The sequence below is a fragment of the Sorghum bicolor genome, chromosome 1 (genome assembly GCF_000003195.3).
Source record: "Sorghum bicolor cultivar BTx623 chromosome 1, Sorghum_bicolor_NCBIv3, whole genome shotgun sequence".
Classification (NCBI taxonomy): domain Eukaryota; kingdom Viridiplantae; phylum Streptophyta; class Magnoliopsida; order Poales; family Poaceae; genus Sorghum; species Sorghum bicolor.
The window spans coordinates 75,073,727-75,100,058 of NC_012870.2; the positions used below are offsets into that span (position 1 = coordinate 75,073,727).

The 26,332-nt window shown below is 43.3% G+C and overlaps 2 protein-coding genes across 2 annotated transcripts; both read right to left on the reverse strand.

Annotated features, from left to right (window-relative positions):
* Window positions 444-5,576, reverse strand: LOC8057649 (transmembrane protein 131). The gene is made up of 4 exons (XM_021451664.1): window positions 5,353-5,576; window positions 3,307-5,032; window positions 1,461-2,569; window positions 444-1,371 (listed from the first exon to the last, which is right to left on the reverse strand). Exons 1-4 carry the CDS (start codon window positions 5,457-5,459, stop codon window positions 480-482), a joined length of 3,834 nt encoding a protein of 1,277 aa, XP_021307339.1. The 5' UTR covers window positions 5,460-5,576; the 3' UTR covers window positions 444-479.
* On the reverse strand, window positions 20,117-25,046 carry LOC8057650 (uroporphyrinogen-III synthase, chloroplastic). Its single transcript, XM_002468328.2, has 10 exons — window positions 24,763-25,046; window positions 23,048-23,135; window positions 22,731-22,797; window positions 22,341-22,459; window positions 22,119-22,214; window positions 21,802-21,857; window positions 21,121-21,206; window positions 20,726-20,860; window positions 20,522-20,573; window positions 20,117-20,433 (listed from the first exon to the last, which is right to left on the reverse strand). Exons 1-10 carry the CDS (start codon window positions 24,937-24,939, stop codon window positions 20,419-20,421), a joined length of 891 nt encoding a protein of 296 aa, XP_002468373.1. The 5' UTR covers window positions 24,940-25,046; the 3' UTR covers window positions 20,117-20,418.

Consider the following 26,332-nt stretch of genomic DNA (forward strand, 5'->3'; position numbering starts at 1 on the left):
GAATGAGACACCCACTAACATGCATGAAGCCTTTCAAGCACCTCTCTCCTGCTTTCAGGGACATAATTGTCCTCATATCTGCAGATGATAGCGAGGTGAGACATGATGGCACTTTAGAATCTTTATTAGCTGAAGCCTGGAGGCTAATCATGTGGGGTCGGTTCTGTTCTCCGAATCGCGTTCGCCTGAAGCAAAAAATGTAATCAGGCCTACAGTTTCTCTAACGTTGCAGTCAGATCTTTACTGCTCGATTTACATGCTTTAAAGCAACACAGTTTAATTGTCAGTTGTGAAAAAAAACCGTCAGTTTTAACCTGCTTCACTTTCTTCGGCTTTTATATAAATTTTTTATTTGCACGTGCGCTGTCAACCTGCATCATGTAATCATGTTAGGATGCATGGTTAGTACTAGAAACGGAGAGCGCATGGATGCACGCGAGACGGGGCAAACCCGGGTCAAATTATTTCAGCTTTCAGGATCATTTTATTCCATAACCAGATGCTACATCAGACGGCGGCGAGCCGCGGCCGCGAGACATGGGCGGCGGTGCAGATGGCTTCATCATGAGGGTCTGGGGCTCTCTAGCAAACAAGCTATAGGAGGCGCCTTCAGAAGCGTCAGGCATCTTGCATGGTGCGGCCTCCCTTGCGATCACCAGCAGGTTTCCAGGGAAATGGTCTCCCCATATGTCGTAGGTGAAGTCTTTCTTCGGCGCACCGACGTCTCTCTTCACAGCCTTGTCTTTCATCAGGTTGGAGCCAGGAGCACGACAGTGTGGAGTGATCGGGGAAGATGTCGCCAATGATGGTGAGTGCCATGCAGTGGCGGTCAGTGCAGGAGATGGAGGTGATGTCATTCCAGCTCCAGGCGAGGCTGAACGCGAGCGAGGCTGTTCCTTAGCGACTTGCGACCAAGTTTTCTTGTCATGCTTAGTGCCAGTTGATGATGTGGTTGCCTCGACATCGAACCCAGTCTCGAGTTTATTTCCATGCTTTGGCTCTGATGGTGCCCCGGAAAAAGACCAACCTTGTTTTGGGGTTGAACTTTGCGACAATGGTGAAGACGGTGTTGAGTTCCCACTGTGGCTGCTAGAAACCTCAAACTTCCCTGCCAGTCCTGCACCACCTCTCCGCTTCCTTCGTTTCCCTTTGTCTCGGGCAATCCTGATAGTGAGATTTTCACTAGTCTGTGGAGTTTCTCTTGAGGCCTTGTCTTCCACTGGATTAGCTCGGGACACAGATACAGTTGAAGTTGTGTGCAGTTGTTCATCAGGATTATTCTTATCATCTGTCCTCTTTGAGCTATCAACAACATTGGCAGGGTATTTCTCAGCAACAGCTTCTTCAGTTCTTTTGTGTTCCTTATTTGTCCTGTGCACAAACCACAAACTACCAAAACTTAAATAAATGTGAAATTGAAGTGGACTTGGGAAAAAGTAGAGGTACTGGTCAAAAGTAACCTGGACTTTTTGCTGCTTTGGTGAAGGAAAGAGGGCTTAAGAGTCTTGCTAATGGTACTTTTCTTGTTCTCCGCAAAAATGGTACTTTTCTGGTCATCGATCTTGATGTAATCTTGAGAGCCCACTGTCAAAGAATCTGGGACATATCGGACAAAGACCAGAGTAAGCAGTGTTAAAGCTCCAAAGAAGACTACCAACAGCTTCCAGTGGGCAGATCTGAGATAAGATTTTCTGCACTGGTTAAGCATGCAGACCGGAATAGTTGCAGTCATAGGGATCGGAAAGATGCCAGTAGTCATGACCAACTCAAGATCTCTCTGAACCATAGCTGAAGAGAAGTCAGCTTGAAAAGAAATGAGCATTCTTATTGATTCACTCGGAGCTAAGCTAAATCCCTTGCAGTTGTCCACAGTAAATCCATCCACACCACAATCAGCTCCTGAAACTTTAACCTTTGTCACTTGGAGAGGAAGGTCACCACTGTTTTTAACATGTATCTCTTTGGTTAACTGTTGACTGCACAAAGAGCTTGGGACCTCTTGTTTGGTCATTGTTGATTGGTTCTGAATATTGGATCCAAGGCTAAACTCTAGCTTCCAAGCAGGTTCAGATTCCTCTAGAAGGACAATAGATTGCCGTCCCCCATATGCCCGCAGAGGCAGCATCTCCACGCCTGACAGGTTGTTTCTGATCAAAACCATGGTTGACCACATGCAGTGATTCGAGGGACGGAAGACAACAGGACCAAGCAAAGCAGTCTCTGAAGGATCAACATAAGCCTCTGTGATTGCTGCATCACCTAATGAGAAACCAAATCTAGTCTCAGTTGAGTTAATCTCTGGAGATTTGCTTGAGAATGTGAGTTCACATACATTGGTTACAGTTTTGCATTGGTCAATGATCTCCTCAGAGTTCACTATCAGCTGCATGGCTGCACGCTCCAGGCTTGGGTTATGGACCTTTATCCATTGAGAAAACTGTGAACCAATTTGCACAACGGGAAACAACATTTCAGGATCCATAAGAACAGAAATCCCGTCACTTGTTCCATGAGATTTCCATTGTCTAAGTATTCTATCATCAGCTTTGACTGCTCTCATGACCATTGGCTGCATATAAATTTATGATATTACATCAGCAGACTTACAAGCAAAAGGATATATATCGATGTATTGTCCAACTGAAATAAGGAATCAAACATCTGCCAGCACTTAAGCACAAGGATAATGAGAAAATGTAGACAATTGGAAGGTCAAGTTCTATTTAGAAGAGCGATTTTAACTACTATAACAGGAATCAAGTTACCAAGGTACTCTGCTTATATACAGCTGTAGGCATCAATCTCAAGACCAGAATAATCTATTACTAGTAGCAGGATCAGATAAAATTAAGGATTACTAAAAAAACATTTTTTCTCTAGAACATCAAGCCATTTTAGAGACACCTGATTAAGAGTTAAAGACTCAGGGTTAGGTACTGAACATATTCTCTTCAATAATAATTATAGAGCAAGCTCCAGGTGAGTAAGCATAGAATACCAATTACTTGCCAGTTAAGCATAGACTCAACACCATGCAGTTTCATGTTAAGGGATGAAGACATCGCAAAGGAAACGGAAGTTACACGCGTGGATTATGTGGGATTGACATGAAAGAAAAAAGAACAATACAGTGGGCTAGATATAACTAATATATATCAAACAGCATCAGGTAGTACTCATACTAGGACATATGTCAAGTACAACTCCTAGTAAGCATTTAGCATTTCAACAAGAAAAAGCATTTAATATCAATGTAATCAATGAAGGTTCTATTTCTTTGTGAAAGAAAATTGTAAGGAAGAATACCTTCACATCATGCGAGTCTTCTACTTGCAGCATGCTGCCCAATGTTCTCGTCCTTGCATTAGCAGAGATCTCTTCCTCATATAATGATCTGGCAAACGGTCCATCGGATTCAGCAACAATAGCATTGCTAGTATAGAAAAGAGATGCACGCACTAAATCTTTGCACGGTAATATGATTGAACTACCAAGGGTACTGTTTGTTTCTACAACTATATTGCAGCTGTCAGATGAAATGTCCTCTGGAACTGAAGAAGTATATCTTACTAAAGCTATATCTGTTACAGTATTAGGGAAGAGTATCGATCCATTCAGGTACTTAACCTGAAAGATCATTGGGCCATTTCTGTCATCCTCAGTAACACCTATAACCCTCAGTAACTTTGGTCCATCATTCCGTAAGGAAAGTGAAAATATCGAACCAGTTTCATCACAAGTCGATATATGCTCAAATGTGACAGCAATTAAGCCACTGGAATCATAGTAAGTTCGCGTATGCACCTCTAGCTCAATAGGTATAACAAAAGTACGAACTGTACTAGGAGTGCAATTGCGCAGTTTCAAGCAGATAGCACCAAACACCTTGCCTTCAGAAACAGCTTGCAGTTTTAACTCTATTACAGTGTTGCTCTTTGAAGGAAGCACCTCCCATTGCTCACTAGGCCTGATATAGACCACTGGCCTTCCAAATTCCTCATTGCTTGCTGTATACCAGTTGCTACCTGAAGAAGATAGCTCCAATGCTCCATCAGAGGAGCCTAGCTGGCAAACAAGGTGAGAAGAATACCTTGTGCTCTCCAATGAAGACATCCAAACAGCCACTTCCTCAACATAGAGAGTATCATCATAGGGGTTGTATATCGATAAGTTCCTCTCTAGCTGTCCACCAATCACAACATCTATCCCAGTCAATGGCAGTATCTGATAGGGCGAACTGACAGCCATGCCCTTTGCATGTATAATAAATCCACCAAAATTTGTCTGCACAACTAGATGTGCTGATGAAGAGCCCAACAACTTTGGCAAGAAAACGAAGGTGACTGTAGCATTATCCCCAGGCTGCAGCTCCAGATCCTCATAACCATACACATAAAACTGGGGGTCAGTGCTGAATGGCTCATACAGACGCAGGACACTGTTGTTGTTCAAATTCACCACGGTCAACTTGGCCTTGGTTGCGGCATACAACTCGCTCCTGCCCCAATCCAACACCGGGGGGTTAATTTCCACATTCATCGACAAGGGACTTTGAAGACCATTCGGGTCGGCATCTGTGGCCGTGCTATCCACCTCCATGGGCACCCCAGCTGATGCCCGCATCCAATTGTCTGGCACAAGCGGCGCCTGGCATGACGCGACATTATACCTCGCTCTAGCATCGTTGTCTTTCCCCAATCCATTGCGCGCCCGTGTGAGCGACGAGTCAAAGCAAGTTACCATGCCTCCGCCGCCGGACATCGGGAAGGACAATGGTAGAGAGGTCGGTCCCCGGTCCCTTGACATCTCCAAATCCGGCGCCTTGGTGCCATCCTCGCTTGCAAGCAGCATCTGAGCCACCGAGGACGAAAAGCAGAAGGAGCTCCGGTCTGCGCAGCCATCCCGGAAGCTGAGACAGCGACCGTCGCCATCAGCGCCGTCACTCTCGTCAGCGCAATCCTCCGCCGCCACGGCCGACACGGAGAAAGCAAGGAGCATCAAGGTTAAGCAGCATAGCGCAACCAGCGAACCCCTGCAAAAGAAACCCAACACGCCGCGGCCGCAAAAGAATTAGCACATGGCTGCAGTTGATCGCCGAATAGGGAAAGTGGTAACGAATACCAAGCAGCTCATCGCCAAACAAAACCTCAGGATAAAATAAAGCATATAAGAACCTAGAGAGAAAAAATCGATGCTTTTGAGCGGTTGAAGCACGGATCAAGCTTAAACCAACCAACACAACTTCATATAGAGAGAAAAAAAAAAGAAAGAAAGAGCAGTTCGTTCCCTTCAGGATTGCAAGAAACAGACAAGAAAAAGGATGAGAACGGGAGAGGGAGGAGCGGAACTCACCCGGATACGTAGGAGCAGGAAGGCGCCGCCGGCGAAGAGCCGCGGCGGCGGCCGCCGCTCATGGCGAAGGAAGCATGCGGCGGTCGAGACTTCACTGTGGTGACCATGGGAATCCACAGCGGAAAATGGAAAAACGAAAAAAATAGAATAAGGAGAGGAGAGGAGGGGAGGGACAGAGGCAGGCAGCGCCGCAGCGGGGGGGAATGAAAAAGAAGGAAGGCGAAAAGAAAAGGAGGAAAACAAAAATGAGTTGGGTGTAGGTTGGTTTTGGTCCCGAAGGAAAATCTGAGACTTTGCAGTTGGAATTGACCGTCCTGCCCCTGTTTCCTTTTTAGGTCTCCCGAGTGGGTGGAAGTGGAACACTGGAACTAGGGATGAAACCCGTAACCAGAAAATTCGATTCCGGGGCTCATTTCTGTAAACATAGCACCGTATCCAATTTTTTCATACTATATAATCGTCAACAAGTAGGAAAAACAGTGAAATTGTAGAATTTTTCATTTCGCATACATGTTATCCCTGGTGTAAATGTGCTCATGTCATATAGGGCTTTATTGGTTACACGTATTTAGCCGAGCCTGGTTGGTCCGATATAATTCACAGGTGATTTGCCCGTGTCATATACCTCATTGATTGGCCGAACCTGGTTAGTCCGATTCAATTCATAGGTGATCGATTGCCTGTCTATTTGTAGACTTTGACCAGCCCCTGATGCAAAATTGCCAACACAGCCTAGCTTCGAAGAAAGTTTCATTTCGAGTTTGCAAAGAGTGGTTGTGAGATTGAGAACCATGGAACACATGCAACCAAACATACTATCTATGCATCCATGCTATGTCCGCACATAAACCAAACAAATAGTTGTCGTAGCTAAACATCCTGGCCAGTAGGAGCCTGCATGGCAGATGCGAGCTGAGCCATGCCGCCTCCATGCAAAAGCCACCCTTCGACCTACCTTACCTGTGCGAAAAAATCAATATTCCTAGCGATACAGGCCTCGCTTTATGCAGGAAAGCGTGTGGGACCAAGTGTGTGCAATGGGAAAAAACAAGTTGAGTGATAGCAGGATACAGTCAATCAAACAAGTATCGTATCTAACGTGACTGTCTGGGTGTGGGCAACCAAACAAAAGGCTACATGTGCCAAACCTAGCCAGCGCGTAGCGAAAACCAATTAGCCCTTGGGATGATGGTTTTTGCAGTTGGCGGGCCAAACTTGGCAGCTAGTTCAATCATGCAATCATGCGTGGGCTACATTATGATGAACCTGGTTGGGGCGGCTAAAATCAAGCATCCAATCGCGCCTAAGAAAGTGTAGGAGACACTAGGGCGACTAAAGGTGCAGAGGAAAGGAAATGGAGAAGAGATGTTAGAGAGTTGCAAGACTAGTAACACAGAATCATAGTATGAATGTCTCATACAAATACCCTAAGCTCACACCTAGACTCAGGGTTTTTTAGGCTTTACTAGATACAATCATAGTCACGCCTTGTACGCACCACATGCTTCCCATGCGCCTAAATTCTTGTTTGACGCACCTTCATGTGGACATCACACATACCTAAATTCTTATTTGACACACTTTGTCACACTATCTGATGGCATGCAGGCACACGAGTTAGGGGATGGGCAAGTGGCAATGGGGCAAATTGAATGTAGAGAAAGAAGAGAGCGAAAAAAGGGAAGATGAGATACATTTATGGGTGATACAACTAGTAACGGATGATCATCTGATAAGCGTCACACACACACACATGTTGTACACACACCTAGAATTTGTTTTTCTCCTTTTTATTGGGTACAACTACATTTACGTCTTGCACGCACCACATACCTAGAATTCAAAAGCATGTTGTCATGCTTTTCAACAACACACTCACACGAGTTAGGAGAGAGTGTGGTGGTGAAGTGGTCAGGATGCGGACAAAGAAGGAAAGGAAGAAAAACTATGATTGGGGTGGTACGACTAGTAACGTGCAATTATCTAATAAATATCTCACACTCACATGCCTTGTGTGCACATCTAGAGAACTAGGCATGTGTGTTCTCCTTCAGTATCATAGATAAAAAAATGCTATCCATCAATATATAGTGTTGAACACTAAAAATGTGGTTTTCCCTCTTTGTTGAGTACGACTATAATTACGCCTTGCACCCACCACGCACACTTGAATTTTGTTCGATACATATTGCCATGTTTTTCAACAATATGTTAACATGAGTTAGGAAACAATGGTAGTGAGGTGGGCTAGGGATGTGGACAAATAAGGAAATGAAGAAGAGCTATGATTGCTGTGTAGGGGAGGGGTTTGACACTAGTAACATGTGGTTGTCTAATAAGCAACACACACACGCTCTATATGCACATCTAGGTGGCGTTTGGATTGTGGGTTATGGTAGGTGGGATAGTGATATAGTATGTGCTGGAAGTCTGATCCCGCGATTGGTTTCAGGAAAAGGGAAAAGGGGAGGGTATGGAAAAGGGAAATAAGGTGCTTCTATCCCACCGTGAGGGGCGGGTTGTTGCTGGGATAGAAGCTCCTAGTGCTGACGCTAACTCATGGTGCGCACCTCCCGTGACAGCACTATCGTCGTGGCATGCGTCCTCCCGGTGCTCGCTACCTCCATCGCGAGGGCAGGCTCCCACTCCCCTGCCTCAGGGTCCTTGGTGGATTGCGTCTCTCAGGCCGCCACCCTCATAGACTGCCTCGACTACATCCAGCAGGGAAGGAAGGCTACACACAACATTGTCGTCGATGGGGAGAAGGGCGTGGAGAACAGCCTCGTCTGCACCACCGTCGTCACCAGAGCTGCAGTCGCCTCCACCACCCACAACACAGGAGGCTGAACCACGCTCACTGCCAGAGCAGCAGCAGCCTCCACCGGTGGAGCCAGTCTCGTCGTCTGCATTGTTAGAGCAGCCGCGTTGTCCGCCAACAGAAGGCCGGAGTCGATGGCAGGGAGGAGAAAAATGGAAGAGACAACGAAAAGATTGGGACCATGTGCGAGGAGATGTCGATTTTTTTTTCTCTTTTTTTGACCCACAACATTTTTCTAACCCAAACCATGGACAGGTATAGGTATAAAACATCACATCCCTAACTCATACCCCTCTTTCCTACCCAGCTGTATTTTCCTATCCGTATTCCAACCCCTGTCCAAACGCCACCCTAGAGAATTCAGACATGTGTTCTCCTTACGTGTCGTAAATAGAAAACGGTCTCGTCCTTCAATAGTGTTTTAGAGGGAACATTTATTTAAATAGAAAATGAACCGCGATCATTCTTGTCAACAAATCCATATTTATGCCAGTATCATCGGAGGCACTATGCAATCCGGGCGGCTGGCAAATGATGGGAGGAGGATCGGACATCGGAGAAGATAAACGAGTCCATGCAGCAGCAGCAGCCATGGGATGTGGTGGGAATCGGGATCAGATTCGACGGTTGAGGAAGCTCCAGGCGTGGAGATCACGCTGCTGCGGCTGGCTGGCTGCAGGTTCTTCCCTCCCTGCACGCTGCACGTCCAAAGAGGGGGTTTTTGTTGCCTTGCGGGTACACAGAGGAAGCTTGGAGGGGCCCCCGCGGCCAATGACGTACCGCGTGACGTGAACTCGTGGTTCCATCGCCCCCTGCTGCAGCTGCACGTCCTCGATTGGACGCCGGTTGTGTACGTTTTATTATGCATGCTGCAGTGCACATCATGATTGGCTAGCTAGTACTCCTACAGTAGATGATACGATTACGATACGAGTGGCCCAGGCACACGACACTGTCCCATTCCCAGCCGCACTGGACTGCTTGTGTGTGTGTGTGTGTGTCGTCGTGGCAGGGATGTTTCTCCATGTGTTCTTTATTCGCCACATCAGATCGAGCACCGTTTATATTATTTGACATAACAGAATAAATATGATAGGCGTATCTGATTGGCCTGCAGCACTACTGGGTCAAGAAAGGAACGTCTGCTTTTGCCTGTGATTTATGAACCTGGACGCCCGACGAATTTGGACATGGAAGCGGTCTTGCTTTGAAAAAAAAAAATGAATGGCAGCTAGCATGACCCGGCGGCGGCAGGGGAACCTGAGTTCTGACCAGCCGAGGACCGAGAATGAGAATTTTTCGACTCTAAAGACAATTGACCGCGCATGCTGTGACGATCCATGCATGCATCATCCCCATCGACTTTGTGCACTGACATGATTCATCCCCCTCCCACTACACCTGTGTGTTCCCCGCTAGTACACATTTAGAGTCACAAAACATGAAAGCAAGTGTTGTTTTGAGAATTTTGTGTCGTTGATAGATGGCTGCTCTCTCATGCATGCATGGTAGAATGTGGTCACACAACTAGTTAGTGTTATGTCTTGACCACACTTGCTCCCGAATGACACATAAGTTTAGTTATTAGGCCAGTCTCAGTGGGAGTTTCAACAAGATGTCATGCACATTTATTAGAGCGTCAGCAAAACTGTACTTTTTGCATGAAACAAATAGGAGAGAGAAGGAAGTAGTTTCACCATGGTGAAGCGTTGTTTCCCACGCGGTGAAACATGATGAAATCCCCACTGAGGACTAAATCGTTTCACCATCTTGCATGTGATCCAATCATTTTGCAGTAATTAAATGCTTTGTCCAGCCTAGGAAACATCAAGGTGAAACTCATGCATTGTGGAGGTTGTTTCATTGTTCGTTTCATTGATGCTCTGTCAGCAGATTTGTTTTGGAAACAGTGCATTGAAACGGGCCATTGAGACTGGCCTTAGGAATAATTAAAACTTGTAGGAACCACTTATTACTAGATAAAAATGGTATATATGTACTAAAAATGATGCTAGGTGTCAAGGTGGAGAGGGTGGAGGTTAAGGGTGGGTCGTTAAGACTGCAGACCCACTTTAAAGAGCGGCTAGAGACAAACTTGGTTAGTGAATGTGACGACCTTCAACATGCTTTCTAGTTGTTGGTATAATACGTGCCGTAGTATTGGATTGCTCTGCTCATAAAAGATACACCAATAAATCTATATTTTATATGCCTTATTATTATTGTAGTTAGGAGATATTTGCTAGCTTCAAAGATATATCACATATTGTACGAGAGCATATGTGTACTGAAAGACTTTCTCGAATCACATCATGTCATGTATTGTATATAGGAGTACTAGCATTGGTTGCCCAACCAAAAACATGTCAATGAGGTAGCCACACTTTTATGTTTCCCTTTCCTTATTTGTATCTGATGATTTCCGAGAGGGTATATTTGCATAAACCAAATATTTATTCGGATTGTTAGGATCAAGTTATTACTGATCCAAGAGATAGGAACCTAGACTGCCTTGCTAGCATGAAGATCACTAGGACTACACTTGAGCTAGGTGGGCGGAGTTGCTGAAGTAAGGCAGCGAGGGTCTGCGTTCGGAGGAGGAAGAAGAGGCGAGCTAGAGGCTAAACGATGGGACCCATATTTGATAAGTGGTAGGAAAATGGGCTCCATATTTGATGAAAGATAACCACGTAAAGAAACTCATTTGAATCCCTCTTCTTTGTCCCTCCAACCAAACACAAAACAAAGACACATACATCTACTCAACCAAATAGGGACATGGAATCCTCCCATCTAGAAAACTAAAATGAAATCATCATTTTTAAAAATATAATAACAAGAGCTCTAAAGATAAATAACGAAAAAAAATAAAAGTAACCTAGTTTATGCAAAAAAAAATAAACTAGAACAAAAAAAATTATAGTCACAAGTTTATTAAATTAAATCTGAGAAAATAAACTAAACACAACCTAACATTATACGAGTTTCGTTTTTAGTGAGTCTAGCTCTCTGGGTGTATATGGCACACATGTGGAGAGTGGTTGCGATAGCGAGAACCAGGAAACTATGTGCAACCAAACATATTCCTTATGCATGTGCACATAAACCCTATGCTCACACCTAGATGGAGGGTTTTTATGCGTTTACTAGATACAATCGTAGTCACGCCTTGCACACACATGATAAACCACATGCTTCTCCTACACCCAAATTCTTGTTTGACACATGTTGTCACATTATACGATGCCATGCACACATAGAAATTAGGGGAGGGTCAGGTGGTGGTGGAGCGGATGAGATGCAGAGAAAGAAGGAAGCTAAAAAGGGAAGACAAGATATATAGTTAGGGGTGGTACAGCTAGTAACGGTCTATCGTTCGATAACTGTCTCAAACACATGTTGTATACACACATAGAATCTGTTTTTTTCCTCCTTTTTATTGGGCACAACTACATTTACGCCTCACACACACACACACCAAATACCTAAATTTTGACACATGTTGTCACTTTTTCCACAACACACTCACACGAGTTGAGATGGTGTGGTGGTGAGGTGGCTAGGGATGCGGACAAAGAAGGTAAGGAAGAACAACTATAACTAGTGTTGGTATGACTAGTAACCCTATATTTGGTATGACTAGTAACCCTATATTTATCTACTCAACATCTCACACTCACATGCCTTCTGTGCACATCTAGAGAACTCGGGATGTATGTTCTCCTTTACTATCATAAATATAAAATGTTTTGCATCAATAGTGTTCTATAGGGAAAAATCTTTTCGCTTTGTTTGGGTATCTTGCTATAGGTCATAAGACAATGGGTTAACAATCATTATCTGTGCACTAGATCACAATGTACCCTAAATTTGTAGAGTTTGTTTTTCTCGAGAATTAAATATGTTCTCTCGCCTTTGGTCGAGTATTCACGGTCCTTTTATTTGGATTCACCTTGAGTAAAAAATGGTGATGACCGTGCATTGTGACAGTGGGTACCACGGTGAGTGTTTTCCTCACCAAGACATCTTGGCGATCATGGTTGATTGGTGGTGGAAAAGGATAATTGCCGAATAACTGGCAACATGCAATTTAGTTAGGCTCGCTGTAGCATGCATACTAATGTGAACTGCATGGGCCTTGGGTGGCGGCCTCGACCTACCTCCACCACCGCTGATCCTTCTCCCTTCCTCCTCCAACAAATGCTGACGTGTGGAGGGAGTGGGGATTTATCTCTCTAAAAGAGACAAAGGATTGAAAAGATAAATAGATTATATGAGTTGCTATGTTAGCTTAGTGGTAAGATGGAGAGAGGAAGAGAAGAGAGAAGATCAACTCTCCAACAAAGAAACTTTATGAGAGAATAGTGTCAGCCATGTATTAATAATATAGATATGAATATCTAACTATTATCAAGAGGACAACTATTGTATGAGTGAGCTTCAAATTGTCTATATCCTACATGGCACTAGAATAAGATATCAAGTGACTAATTACAGAAGCAACACATGCTCATATCTATGAACGCACTCACACATACTCTGCTCCTATGACTATGAGCACTTTTGAAGGATTGAGTTGGACTGACAAATGTCGGTCTACTATTGAATGAATAGCGTTATTGACGAATTAAATTCTGGTGGACATGTTTTATCATAAGGAACCCAACCAACTAAGCGGTTTCAACCTAGTGAATTATTAGCCATGCTCTATTTTTTTTTTTTTGAAACTCATGCTGTAGTGATTCCTAGTTTGCTGGTTAGGTGAAAATCCGAGGATCTCATGGTCTCTAAGAGCTGTCCATATGTTGAAATCAGTTTTCACCAGGCCTCCTCCATTTCTCCGTCGTGGGACCAGAACGCCTTTTTCGGTAGGAGCTGATTGATCCCTCAAAAGGCAAGTGTAGAAAAAGGAGGAAATTGTACGACATGGCACAGCTGCTGGTCGTGGTTGGCCTGCATCGTGCCCGCCACTAATCTCAGCTTGCTTACTGACAGCGCCTCTTAAACACATTGGTTGAACTAGTCTTTTATGTTAGAATAACCCCATTTGAAAAGGTTCCGCTTTTTTTTTTTAAAAAAAAAAGTTTCCCGAATCTGGCATTATTGGTTGGGAGAAGGAACTGAAGAATCCTTAAATCTGTGTTGGCTGTTTTGTTAATCTCTCACGTCAACTTCCTGAGGAAGCCTGGGGCCGAACTTGCGTTATTGGCAAAAGTTGTCTGGATCATGCATATGTCTTGAGGTGCCAATATTTCACTAGAAGATTTCCATCTTCAAAAAATCTACGCGCATCGTGCAGCCAAGCAACGTCATCGATCATCTTGTTTATCATAAACAAAAGTCAGCTCGTGCTCCGCGCACATCACAGGTGGCCCTCCTGTGCAAGGATGCCGGTTGAAAACAAATTTTATCCCAGTTGAAACCGGTTAGCTCCATATATAAATAGATTTTTAGGTCCCATTTGACATGGCTCTACTTCACCAATAACGTTGTTTTTTAAGGCTTCACCTTGTTGAACCGTTTTGGTAAATTATTTGGCAAAACAGCTCCACATATAGAGTTTCTTAAAATATGCTCACACGATGTCATGTAAGAAAAAGTGTAGTCGGAAGAAACTACTATTTTTTTTGCTTCTTTCCACCCTAAATCTTTGTGAGAGCATGTTTTTAGAGGTTTTATCGGTGGAGCTATTTTATTTTACTCCATTTAAAAGAAAACAGCTCCAAATAGCTTCTGAAACTGCTGGAGAAGCCCTGATAAACAAGTAACCAATTTCTATGAGCCTGAACAAAAGTTTCTTAGATGAACATTGGTCCATTTATTTTCCTTAGGTCTTGTTTAGTTATAGCCAAAATTCAAAAACTTTTCGAGATTTTTCGTCACATCGAATCTTGCAGCACATACATAGGGCGTTAAATATAGATAAAAAATAACTAATTACACAGATTACCTGTAACTAATTACCTAGTTTGTCCATAATTAGACAATAATTATCAAATACAAATAAAAGTGCTACAGTATCCAAAAACTTGAAAAGTTTTTGGCTACTGTATTAAAAAAAAAATTCGCCCACGCAATTTTAGAGTGATCTAAGTCTCTTTGCATTTATGGCAGTGCTCCTATATCTCTCTCTTTTTCATCAATGCGGCCTCCAAATCCCCCGAACCAAGAGCCTCAGAGGATTAGTTGGATGTGTGTAGTAAATGTTACTCCCTTCTAGTAGGTTGGTTTAACTTTTTTGTTCTTAAATCTACTTTGTATCTAGATACTATCATTGTATCTGGATGTATAGAAAAATTAATTTAAAAAATCAAAATAACTTATACTTTGGAACCAAGTGAGTAGTATATAATTAGTGTGCAACTTGAATAGCCCTCGACCAAGGTGCAACTACTCTGATTAATGAAGGATAATATGGTCTTTTTCTATGTTCGATTCATCTGTGCTAAACTTACTAAGAATCTATTTATTCACGAATGGAGTGGATCCCAGTCATCCCGCGTGTTAATCGTAGGAGTAATTTATGAAAGAACAAAATCACAGACCATCAAATAACCCATGGCATTATGAACTGTGTAGATTAGCTAATGATTAGTCTTTTGCGAAGAGTGTATACCAACTAATTAGATTCTTTGAGATGGACATGTCCACCCGAGTCCTTATCAAAGACTTGCTATAAATATTTATTTTAGAATTGGTTGATATTAGTGTACTATTCTTTTATTAGTAGTAGGTATCGCACACCATCCACTAGGCCTAATTTCCTCTCTCTCTCTCCCACGTTGCTCAATGCTCATGATTACCTTAGCTTCGGAAGGAGAGAATGGAATTCCAGTCTCCCATAATTTGCATGATGCTACCTCGAGTCCCAAGTAGCAATCGTGCCGATTCATGCGCCGAAAACAGGAACTCTCCGGAATGGGGAAAAAAAAAAAAGAAATCCCAGGCAAAAGCGGGGGAGAAAGCAACTGCACTCGCACGTTTTGTAGCGGCAGGTCTCAGTCCCAGTCCCAGTCCCAGTCCCCTGAGGGGTCGACACGCGTCCGTCCACCTAACGGTCGATCTAACGGCAGGAATCTCCCGCGGCGGCGCCGTCGCCGTCCAGGCGGATTCCGCACCCGGTCCGTTGCTACCCGCCTCCGTGGCTGTGCCTGTGGCTCCCTCCGTGGGCCCGCGGGCGAGCAGGTGGGCGAAAGATCCGGGTGAGGATAGTGCCTGTCGTGGGGCCATGAGGTCGGGCCCGCGGAATCTGACGGCGGGCCGCACGGACGTGTCCTGCGGTGGTGCCGTGTCGTTTTCGGTCTGGGGTCTCCTGTAAACAGGGCCTAGAGACGGGGTCTAATCACCATTTTGCCATTGGGTTCCAAGACCAAAGGCACACTGTAGGCAACGGCAAAAGCAAACACTAGTGGCTCATTGATGAACTCTCCCTCGTCCATCAGATATTCAGATCAGTCAAGTGAATTGAATGAATATTGGATTGGTGAAATTATGAGACTTATTACAATGACGACATGTGACAAGAAAGTTTTGAGCGGTAGTAGTAACGTGTGTTAGGACTTTAGTTAGAGCTGGAGATCAAATTTGCTGTCATCACCAAAATTAAAGAAGCAAAGCATCAGAGAGATGGAGGATCATGTGTTTCTTCGGCCGAACGACCTTTTTGACTAGCGAGGTCAGGCGTTACCAGTCACCAACCAGCAGCATGGACCATGAGGCCGGCGCCACTGCCACGCTGCTCCAAAAACTCGTACAGGCATACTACAACATACTGTAGCATGCAAGAGAGTACTTGTTGGCTCGTTGCCAGCGCAAGCTGAACAAACATACTCAGTACTACTAATAGAGTACAGTACATAGCTACAGAGATCCAATGGGGAGGCTTTGCGATATTTGTACGCAATCCCAGTGACCACAACAGACAAATGCACAGGATTAGTTAGTTAATTAATAGATAGAACCAACAAGAGGCAGTACACGTACACGTACACGTACACGTACTGGTGCCAACACCAACAGGCGACAAGTCGTCGCGGCCTAGACAGATGCATGGTTTGCAAATTGCAAGGCGAAGGATACTGCCAACGCAGTCGGCAGTAAGAGCCAAGGTAGCTCTCTGTTACATCAACTACTACTGTAATAATCTATCTTTATCTCTTTGGATCAGTTTGGGTTACATGCTCTTAATAAGACCGAAAAGATGGAGTTGTTACATATACCACTAAATCGTAGCACGCACTAGATAGCATTAGAGTACTTGTAGTAGTCATTAGTCAATGCATTTTTGCAAACAACTAACCGCGCCATATACATAAAACGTAGCAAGAAGTGTCGACCTAATAAGCTAGTAGCTACGCGCACTTCCTACGAACGTACACAAACACAAGTTGTGTATAGCTCGAGAGTATATAGCAATAAGATAAACCAGGAGCTAGCACGCATGGCATTTCCGATCCCAAGCCAATTAAATTAGGGAACAACTCCATGAACTATTACGAGTTTCTTTTTAAACATCCTTTTTGGAAACATGTTCATGGTTGAAGCTTCTAAAACATGTTGAAGTGGAGCGAAGTTGAAAATAATAGATCTTTACAATTTCATCTTCCACATACATGGACCCTAGCTAGTGACACGTGTGGGGTTACATGGGGGCACGCCTGCCAAGGACATGCATGGCCGCCGGGGCATAACCGCTGAGGGCAACCTGTCGGAGAGATACAGCCGTTGGGGGCAGGGTGCTAGTAGAGAAGGGAGGGCATGGATCCTTGAGACAAGGGTTCTTAGGGATACAACATGCAAGCTTAGTCGTGGCGTGACCATCGTGGCTCAGAGCCATTGGGGCGCATTGGGGGCTCACAATGTCTCTACTCTGGGAAGTTGTTTTGACAATGGAGAGTTAGCTGCTCATGAAGTTTTTTTAAAAAAAAGAATGACTTCACTATGAAGCTGTGTTGTGCCAAATGAAGGCTTAATTTCCTCATCGTGCTGCTTGCGCCTCGTGGTCCCTCTCCCAGGAGTGTTTGAGCTCAGCCTCCATATGCATACGAAATGGATACTGTACCAGTGTATTGGACGTGCACTCCTCCTAGACCCTCAGTTCCTCACCGTGCACATTGCATTGGAAGATGACGGTACAACACGTATACATATATACGAAAGCCATGCAATCATTAAAATAATGTAGCTTTGGTATCTTGTTTAGACCTTGTTTAGTTTGGAAACTTTTTTAGTTTTGAGTACCGTAGTATTTTCGTTTTTATTTGACAAACATTATCCAATCATAAACTAATTAGGCTCAAAAGATTCATCTCGCGATTTATAAATAAATTGTGTAATTAATTTTTGTTTTCGTTTATGTTTAGTGCTGCATGCATGTGTCGTAAGATTTGATATGATAGGAAATTTTGAAAAGTTTTAGGTTTTTGGTTGAACTCTCTCTAAGGATCGCTTGTCCGTCCATCTCCCGCGTGCTTGTCCGTCCATCTCCCGCGTCCGGGCACGGCGACACGGCACCTACAAGGTAGTACTAGGAGTACTCAGCTCGGTAGTGTAGTAGCCTGTGCTGTGCTGTACGTACTGGACAGAGGACACAGCACAACAGCTCCTGCTTGGGTTTGCCGGACCGGACTCGTCGATCGGCTTCAATTCCATCGCTGCATGCCTTGTTCCGCCAAACAGCTCATTTTGTGAGCTAGCTAGCTAGCTACTGTTCTCACGCTCCGAAGCCTCCTCGTTGCCCAGTGCCGAAACTGCCAACAACACCAACAATCAACAACTAACCGCAGGTAGGTCGTCGAGCTAGACTAGAAAGAAACTCATATATATATATATATATATATATATATATATATATATATATATATATATATATATATATATATATATATCTTCGGACTACGCGAAGAAACGGCAGGCAGGCAGGCAGCTGATCGATGTCCCCAACTCCAACTCCAACTCCAACTCCAACTCCAACTCCAAGTCTCCAACCTTGACTCGTTGAGATGTGGCCAATGCAATTTCCAACCGGCGTCAGGTAGCAGCGGCTGGCCTGGCAGTCTCCACCATACTATACGCGACGTGTGAACCACCAACAACAGGATCGGAAGAAGAGTGATCATCACTAGTCTAGAGAATCTCGTCGCCTCGCTCTTGACACTTCTCGATCCGGCCAGCTTGATTATATCTTGTAAAAAAAACACTACTAGTATTTCTCTTATATATATATTTTTTGCATTGGTCAGGGTGTGCATCCCTCGTGGTACAGTAATTTAGTATAATCTACCATTCTTAATTATTTAAGCATTCCTCGTGGTACCAGTAGCTTAATTAATATTCGCAGTTAACAACACCAACTCTAGTAGTCCACACCTTTGCGCCCGCTAACAAGTTGCAAAAAGTCGGCGGGAATAATCCGAATGCCCATCGCCGCCGAAAGGACAAAGGACGACGAGCTGGCAAAATTCGCCATAGATTTCGAAGGCGCATATTCGCAGTCCGTGTCCTGCGGGTTTTCTTGCCCTCGGCCTTGTTTATACTTCCACATAAAACCTAATTTTTTTCAAAATTTTCCATCACATCGAATCTTTAGATGCATGCATGAAATATTAAATATAGACGAAAATAAAAACTAATTACACAGTTTGATCGAAATATACTAGACGAATCTTTTAAGCTTTGTTAATTTATAATTGGACAATAATTACCATAAACAAACAAAAGTGCTACAGTGTCATGAAACACGGCCGAAGTGGGTGGGTGGGTAGGGGCCTGCCCCTTCGGGGGTGCTCTCGGCTCGGCCTCGGCGCCGGCCGCTCTCGTTCACGTCGGCGACGGTGACCTTGCCCGGCCGCCCGTGCAGTACGCAAAGCGTTCCGCCGTCGTCAGGCAGCGTAGCTTTTGACTAGCCGTGATTACTGATCAGAATAGTAGTTAATTAATTAATTAGCCAAGCATAGTAAGTTTGCTTGGACCTGCAACCTTCAACAGGGACACGTTGATGGCGATTGGCCCCGTTGTTGGACTCGCAACTTTCTCCAACCAATGGCATTGCTAACTACTACCGGCTGCAGTAAATTAAAATATGTACTACGTAGACTTTATATATTATTAGCAAAAAAAAAGGTACTGTATACTTGGGGGGCGATGACTCGTGACGCTGACACCCGTATGTGCCGGATCAGCAAGGGTAAAAAAAGAGAGAAAAATTCTGTAACGTGATAAGTGCGGTCAAATATCGCTATTCTTATCGTCGCGACTCGCGAGCTGTCGTCACTAACGTGCGGGCTAACAATTTTCATGCCGGCGAGTTTTCTTTGCAAACTATGATTGGTCATTCATCATGTGTTAAAATTCAAAGACGACAGGGAATCTTTGGTGGAGGGCGCAGGGCGGAGATTCCATAGAGCCTCACCGATATTCTGAATCTCCTAGCGTTACTCAATCAAACCGCACAAGATTCCGATCGGCGGCGTCAACATCCACAAGTATTGCACAACGAACCAGGCTGCACTTAGCGTGACGACAATACGCAATTAGCGAAACAGAGACGGCACTGCGAACCTACATGAAAAATGGATAGACTGATGCAATTGTCGCGCGAGTAGGATGGTGCAACTGCAACCTCAGGAAGTGAGTTACAGGTACAGAGATGGGCCTTTCGGCCCGGGAAACAATTACAACTTGGGCCGACCGAAAAGCCATGCAGTTTTTTTTTTTGACAACAGGAAAAGCCATGCACCGCCTCCCTACAGACTGATTTTCCTCAGCATGCACATGATTAGTGCCTCTTTAGTCTCAATTTTTTTCTTTTCGTCCCATCTCATCGAATTTAGACATATACATATAGTATTAAATATATATATATATATATATACATAAATTTAACTAATTGCACAGTTTGCACAGTAGCCAAAACAAAAAAAATTGCGAACTAAACAAGGCCTTATCTGATTTTCTTCTCAGACTGATCTGAATCTGATAAAAAAAATTACTGATATGAATCTGATAAAAAAATTACTGTACATGTACAGGTCAACAAAACTTGGTGTCCCACCACATCATGGAGCCGCGATTCAGCACTTACTGAATGCTACTCTGAACACCTCACAATACAAGTAATTTCATCTACATCAGCTGACGCCACGGTTTCACTGACAATACAACAACAGGGGGTGATTGTAGTCAAAGAAGCAAAGAATTACCAACGTCAAGAACCAGCTCCGCCATCCGGTACAATGGGCTGCCAGTTTTCAACATTTTGGGGCCTACAGCAGAAATAGGGAAGGCTATGACGACAGAAACCAAGGAAAAACAGGAAAGTGTACTCACTCACTGAAAGGGAAAGAGCAGAACCTCTTTTGATGTCCTGTGGACTCTGAGCGCCTCAAGAATGCTGTCAACCCACCTGTGAAGTGCAATGACAAGATGCGTGCAGATTAGGTAGTAGTCAAGGGATGTACGATATGGTGTGCACACCAGTGCGCAATGTTCAATATCCGTGACGTGGACATGGCAATCGGATAATGTTACTCAAAGGACATCGTGATGTATGCATACCCCTCAAGTCCAGGGGTTGTTGGGTAATATATGCTCTTCAGGCCCAATTTCTTGGCTGCTGATGCAGTGGTCTCACCGATGCAAGCGATGGAGTTGTTCCAGCTATCAACTTTTGAAATAAGATTTAACCATGCCCTGCGATTAAAAAAGAAAACCTAAACAATGGAACCACACATAAAAACTAAAGTGGTAAAATGGAAAACGATCGAAGGAGACTGATGATCTAATTAAGGAATGTCAGTTGCAACTATTTTATACTATTAAACTTTGCTCCACCAAAAGTATTTGATGCTTACATGCTAATATCTCCAGATCTATTGCACAACAGCTTTACCTTGCACAGTTCATGAGCATAATTTGTAAAAGAAATTATCCAAATGTCAGTGTATAATTACCTCAGTGCAGAAGGAGAAGCTACCGCAACAACTGGAGCTGATATAGCAAGATTTAATGTTAGTGGTTCCACATCTTCTACAGGAACCTGCATGCACACACAACACTTTCATATGTTACTGTTACTATGTTAGCACAAGACTAATATGTACAGAAACTGAAAATAATATGAAACCGATGGTCAATAATTTCTGATTCTCAATGCAAAAACTCTACTCTGGTCAAGTATGCCACAATCAACTTACAAACTAAATGCCACTACCAAGGGAAAGAAGGCAAGCTGTGAATATATCAATATCAAATGCCACGCTCGAAGTACATCATGATTCATGAGGTTAAGCATCTAGAAAATGAATAGATGACCAAGAATGGCATTGAGTTCAAGAGCTCAAACAATTTTAACCAACAGGACTAACTAAACTGCTGAAAACTAATGAGTTCTAGAGCTCACTACAGGAAGTTTAACCTACACTGTTGAAAAAGTTGGTTCACATGAAGACCAATGGCTAACACAGAAATGAAATAAATATTGCAAAAGCTTGTAATATGAATATTTGTGCTACAAAACAGGTACTACGGACTACCGGAAGCAGCACAACAAGATGCCGATGACGAGTTTGTGTGTGTATGTGGTAGTAAAGTAGAACAAAAAAAATATCCTGCACAAGTGAAGCAAAACCTACAGTTGTATATGTATTCAGTCGTGTCACGTCAAATCCTCGTTCTGATAGCCCATCCTCTGCATCACAAATAGTTAAGTATCATGATCCCAACAGTCATCAAATAAAAAGGAAAGAAAACAAGTTAAGAGTTCATAACCATAATAGTTCAACTAGAAAACTGAAAATTGACCCTGGATCAGAAATCAGATTAATTTGCAACATCCTCAACTAAATACACCATTTTGGAAAAACTGAATACGAGAAACATGTTGTCTTAGTGAAAGCAGAAAAAGAACAGTAATGAGACAAATGCTTATTGTAACACCAAAATGACTCACGAATTTCATGGCCAGCCTTTGCAGATGCAGGATACAATACTTTACATGAATTCTCATTGCTCCTTGGAAGCTCTGAAGCCAAGACTTTACCTAAAGCTGATGAACAAAGAAATGGAACAAATTGATTAACACTGATAAATAATTGAAGATGGATGGAAGAGTATAAAAATCTTGAAAAAACACATGCACCAAGGACATCATAGAAACTACAAGATAAGATACCTTTGGAAGGTGAAAATGCAACCTCAAAAGATTGATCATCAGATTCTGATACTTCATGAAAAACCCTTGCAGTTCCTGCTCCAACAACAGCTATTCGCACCTTAGGACTTCCAGCAGCTCTGGCATTGAATCATTGTGTAACTTGAGTGAAAAATGGCACCCTTAGATTATGTTTCAGCTGGTGATGCTATGCACCAATGATATAAAATCAAAGATTATATGCCTGTAGAAACTCTAGAACCAACATAGACCATGCATTTTGTTAGCCAATAAAACACAAATCTATGGAATGACAAGTTATAAGGAATGAAGTGTAAATTGAGGCATAATTACTACTGGTATAAAAACATTGTGCACATAACTGCAATATACTTGATGCTTATTGCTTACTTCCATCCCTGAAGGAACACTGCAGCTGCCTCAGGAGAGGTTATAGTAATCCAGTCGAACTTGTCATCTGTAAGTACAGAATAGCATTGACAATATCACAAATAGCCGTTGGCTCGTTGCAGTTCTATATAGCAAGTGTGAAGAGGAGTATATATGAAATGGACAATACAATATCTGCAGGAGAAAATGGAACAAAAAGCAAAAGTGAAAGAACAAAATGTTGAATGCTGCATATCCAAAGAATTAAACTCTGTAAATGAAATTCAGCAGATAAGCAGTGTTCAGATCAGAAAAAAGGAAAATACTGTAACACTTACTACGCAAGACATCTGAAAGCCTCTCTGTATCAGGGCCTTCAACATGCTTAATAAGAGGAAGTTCCAGAGAGTGTATATTATGCTTTTCCTACAGAATCCAATTAGAAAATCGATGTAAATGCAAGGTATGAAACAACCAAAGTATTCTGAAAAAATATTAGATTATTATCTTACTTGGCTAGCCCACAAAAACTTGACTGTTATAAGAAAACCCAGTAGATTCATGCTCAAGTCACTCCGAAATGTTTTTATTAAACTACAAGGTTTTGTTATCATCAATTGAAGAGCAAAGACCTGCAGCAGCTGTCACAGGTCCTTGAGCTGTTACAACAGCAGCAGGCAAGCAATCACAAGGATCGGCGGCAAAGCATGCTATGCAAGGGAAATGGGGACCTGGATACCTCCATGATTTATGTCACACTAAAGTCAGCGAGCTCAAGTGAGGATCCATGGGCGAATTTTGTTTGGAAAAACAAGGCACCTCCAAGAGTTAAATTCTTCACATGGCTGTTATCAAAGGGTAGAATTCAGTGCAAGACAAATTTGATCAAGAAAAGAATCGTCGACAACAATATTTGTGATATCTGTCAGCAAGTTGAGGAGACACCAGAACACATCATTTTTGGTTGCTCTGCTGTGCGCCAGTTCTGGGAGGCGATCCAAATACGCACACAGCAGGATTGGTCAATTCAAAAACTGCAGGAGATTGTGAGGCCCACGCATTTGCCACACAAGCACTTTGGGATGTTCTTGATACTATGCTGTTGGCACATCTGGAAGCGGAGAAACAACACAGTCTTCAGGGGGTGATCAAACCAGCCTGATGGCAACCTTGTCGGCATGTAAATCTGAGGCTGCCCTCTGGAAAGCTAGGCTACCGACGAAGGATAGGGAAGTAGCAGACGTTTGGTGCTCAATTTTAGCTACGGCAATGTGATGTAATCTAATCTTGTAGCAAACAAAATTGTGTTTACTTATCAGGCTTCAAGAGCCACAGTGAATAAAATCCAGGTGGGGGACCCTCTCCCCCCGTCGACTTATCAAAAAAAAAGTCACCTTGAGAATATTTCGAAGCCAACATTAATCAGAATCAGCAATGCAGTATGGCCATAAGGCTTTGCACAAAACAGATGAAAAGAAGAAGGAATCACATGGAACCGGAAAAAAAAAATACTCCCTCTATTCCAAAATCTAAGACGATTTGTCTTTTCTAGATACATCGTTTCAACTATGTATCTAGACATAGTTTCCAAGAAAGAAAGCTGCATTTCAATCGCAGGAGCAGGAATTTGGAAGTGCTAACTTAATATAAACTCCTGAATTCTGATAACAGTTCCAAAAGGTCATAGAAGCAGCGAGCCACATTAGCACCCTGAAAAATTTTGTCGGAGTTCTAAATATCAAGCGCCCCATGCTAACCCTTCGTGCAGGAAATCAGTAATTCAGTATGGTACATCGGTACCCCAGCCTAGCGCCAATGGCATGGCCTCTCATTTGGGAAATAGTATAGATAACCACCAATTTGGTCCCTTGTACAGACATTCACCGTAGGACGAAGGTCATCCGCCAAACTGACCAAAATTGGTCAGTAGTAAGGACACCACAGCACCAACACCGCCCAAGCCGTTCGTCCTGTCACCCCTCCGCCCCCGGGCCTCTAACAACTGATTTCAATAAGAAAGCGCAATGAACGAAGTACCCATTGGGGGACTCACCAGCGCGGCGATGAGCCTGGCGTTCTTTCCCTGCTCCCGCGTCACCACGACGTCGGGAGGGGGCGAGGAGGACGCTACGAACCTCCCGGGTGCATCGGCCCGGAGCCTCTTTTCGGGACGGGCTCCGAAGGTTCCAGAAGGTGCGAAGAAGGGCGCCAGTGACGAAGAGAAGGCCATGGCGCACTGGGGCAAAGCCGCTGGGCGTCGGGCCCCGTGGGCCCGTGGAGGTCGGAGCTGAGGAGTGGAACAACACGCACGATTGGGATCTGGGGGAGGAGAGAACGAAGAAGAGGAAACGTGGTCATATGGGCCGGACAGGCTATCCTAAGGCCTAAAGTTACAGCCCAGCGTTTGGACCCAACAGTTACGGCCTTCTTGTATTAACGGGAGAAAAGGAAAACATAAAATGCCACCGTAAAAAAATGCAATTCTAATTCTATCCTTAAATAAGTTATCTAAATTCCAATCAAAAATAAAATAACTAAATTTTTATTATATTTATCAAAAATATATTATTTTTTAATATGGATATTATTTAATATCATAAATATTGATACATGGACTTGGTCAAAGTTAAAATGAGTTGACATGGTGGTGTTATTGTAGAATTGTTCTTTTTCTAGATGGAGAGGGTAGTAGGTATTTCTTTGACTCCTGCTCACCACTCTTGCTTCTCCATGTGTCCTTGAGACGCCACTACCCTGTGTGCTCGATATGGTGGAGTCAAATACTTGATTTGATCAAGCATTTCACCATCCCAAAGCCGGACCTTTTGGTCCTCGCTTGAAATCATGTCAAAATGTCGAGATAAGCCCTTATTGTCTATCCATGATTCTTGGGCTTAAGGGTTGTTTTGTCGCCCCTCCATTTGTGCTCCAAATAATATATATTCCTTGCAAAACATGTTGAGATATAAACACATGGTGACTCAAATCCTACTTGAAATTAGGATAAGAGAGGTCTACTATCTAGAGTTCTAATTCTGTTAGGACTTTGAGCATAAAATCCTACTAGGAATAATACTCCTACTTTTATGTATGGAGGGTCTTGGAGGAACTATATAAATAAGAAGGTAGAGGTCATAGGCATCAACTAAGACAACACAAGGGTCCTATCCAAGGCTTGTAAGGAGCATAAGAATGGTCAAGAAGATTCGACTAGATATTCTATTGCACTAGATTCTTTTTATAGGACATGAATAAGAGAATACTAGAAAGTCAAGCATGGTTATGAGAGAGCAACAATCACTTGTACTCTTTTTAGAGTTGTGCTTTATAAAATTTGCATCCAACTTTATCATGATCGTTTCCATATCGTCATCTGGAGTTTTCTATGAGATTTGTCTACATCGCTCTTGATATGGTGCAAGCTTCTGTCATGCTTGCAATATTTTTCCAAAGATTCTAGAGCTATTACACATAAGTAGGATATCAAATTCTAATAACATGAGCCCTAATTTAGCAACGACAATAAATTCCTAAAACAGAAATTTTTTAGGAACAAGGCCTTTATGCAATGCAAATGGGGTATGAGCTCCCAGTTTTAGAAGAGAGTGCTTAAAGTTAGAGAT

Coding starts and splice junctions, on each gene's coding strand:
- LOC8057649 (XM_021451664.1), bottom strand. CDS start 5,459: ATGGTCACCACAGTGAAGTCTCGACCGCCGCATGCTTCCTTCGCCATG. Junction 2,570..3,306: donor AAGACTCGCATGATGTGAAG/GTATTCTTCCTT, acceptor ATTTATATGCAG/CCAATGGTCATGAGAGCAGT. Junction 1,372..1,460: donor CAAAGCAGCAAAAAGTCCAG/GTTACTTTTGAC, acceptor GTTTGTGCACAG/GACAAATAAGGAACACAAAA.
- LOC8057650 (XM_002468328.2), bottom strand. CDS start 24,939: ATGGCCTTCTCTTCGTCACTGGCGCCCTTCTTCGCACCTTCTGGAACC. Junction 22,460..22,730: donor GTGTTCCTTCAGGGATGGAA/GTAAGCAATAAG, acceptor ATTCAATGCCAG/AGCTGCTGGAAGTCCTAAGG. Junction 20,574..20,725: donor ACAACCCCTGGACTTGAGGG/GTATGCATACAT, acceptor TGCACTTCACAG/GTGGGTTGACAGCATTCTTG.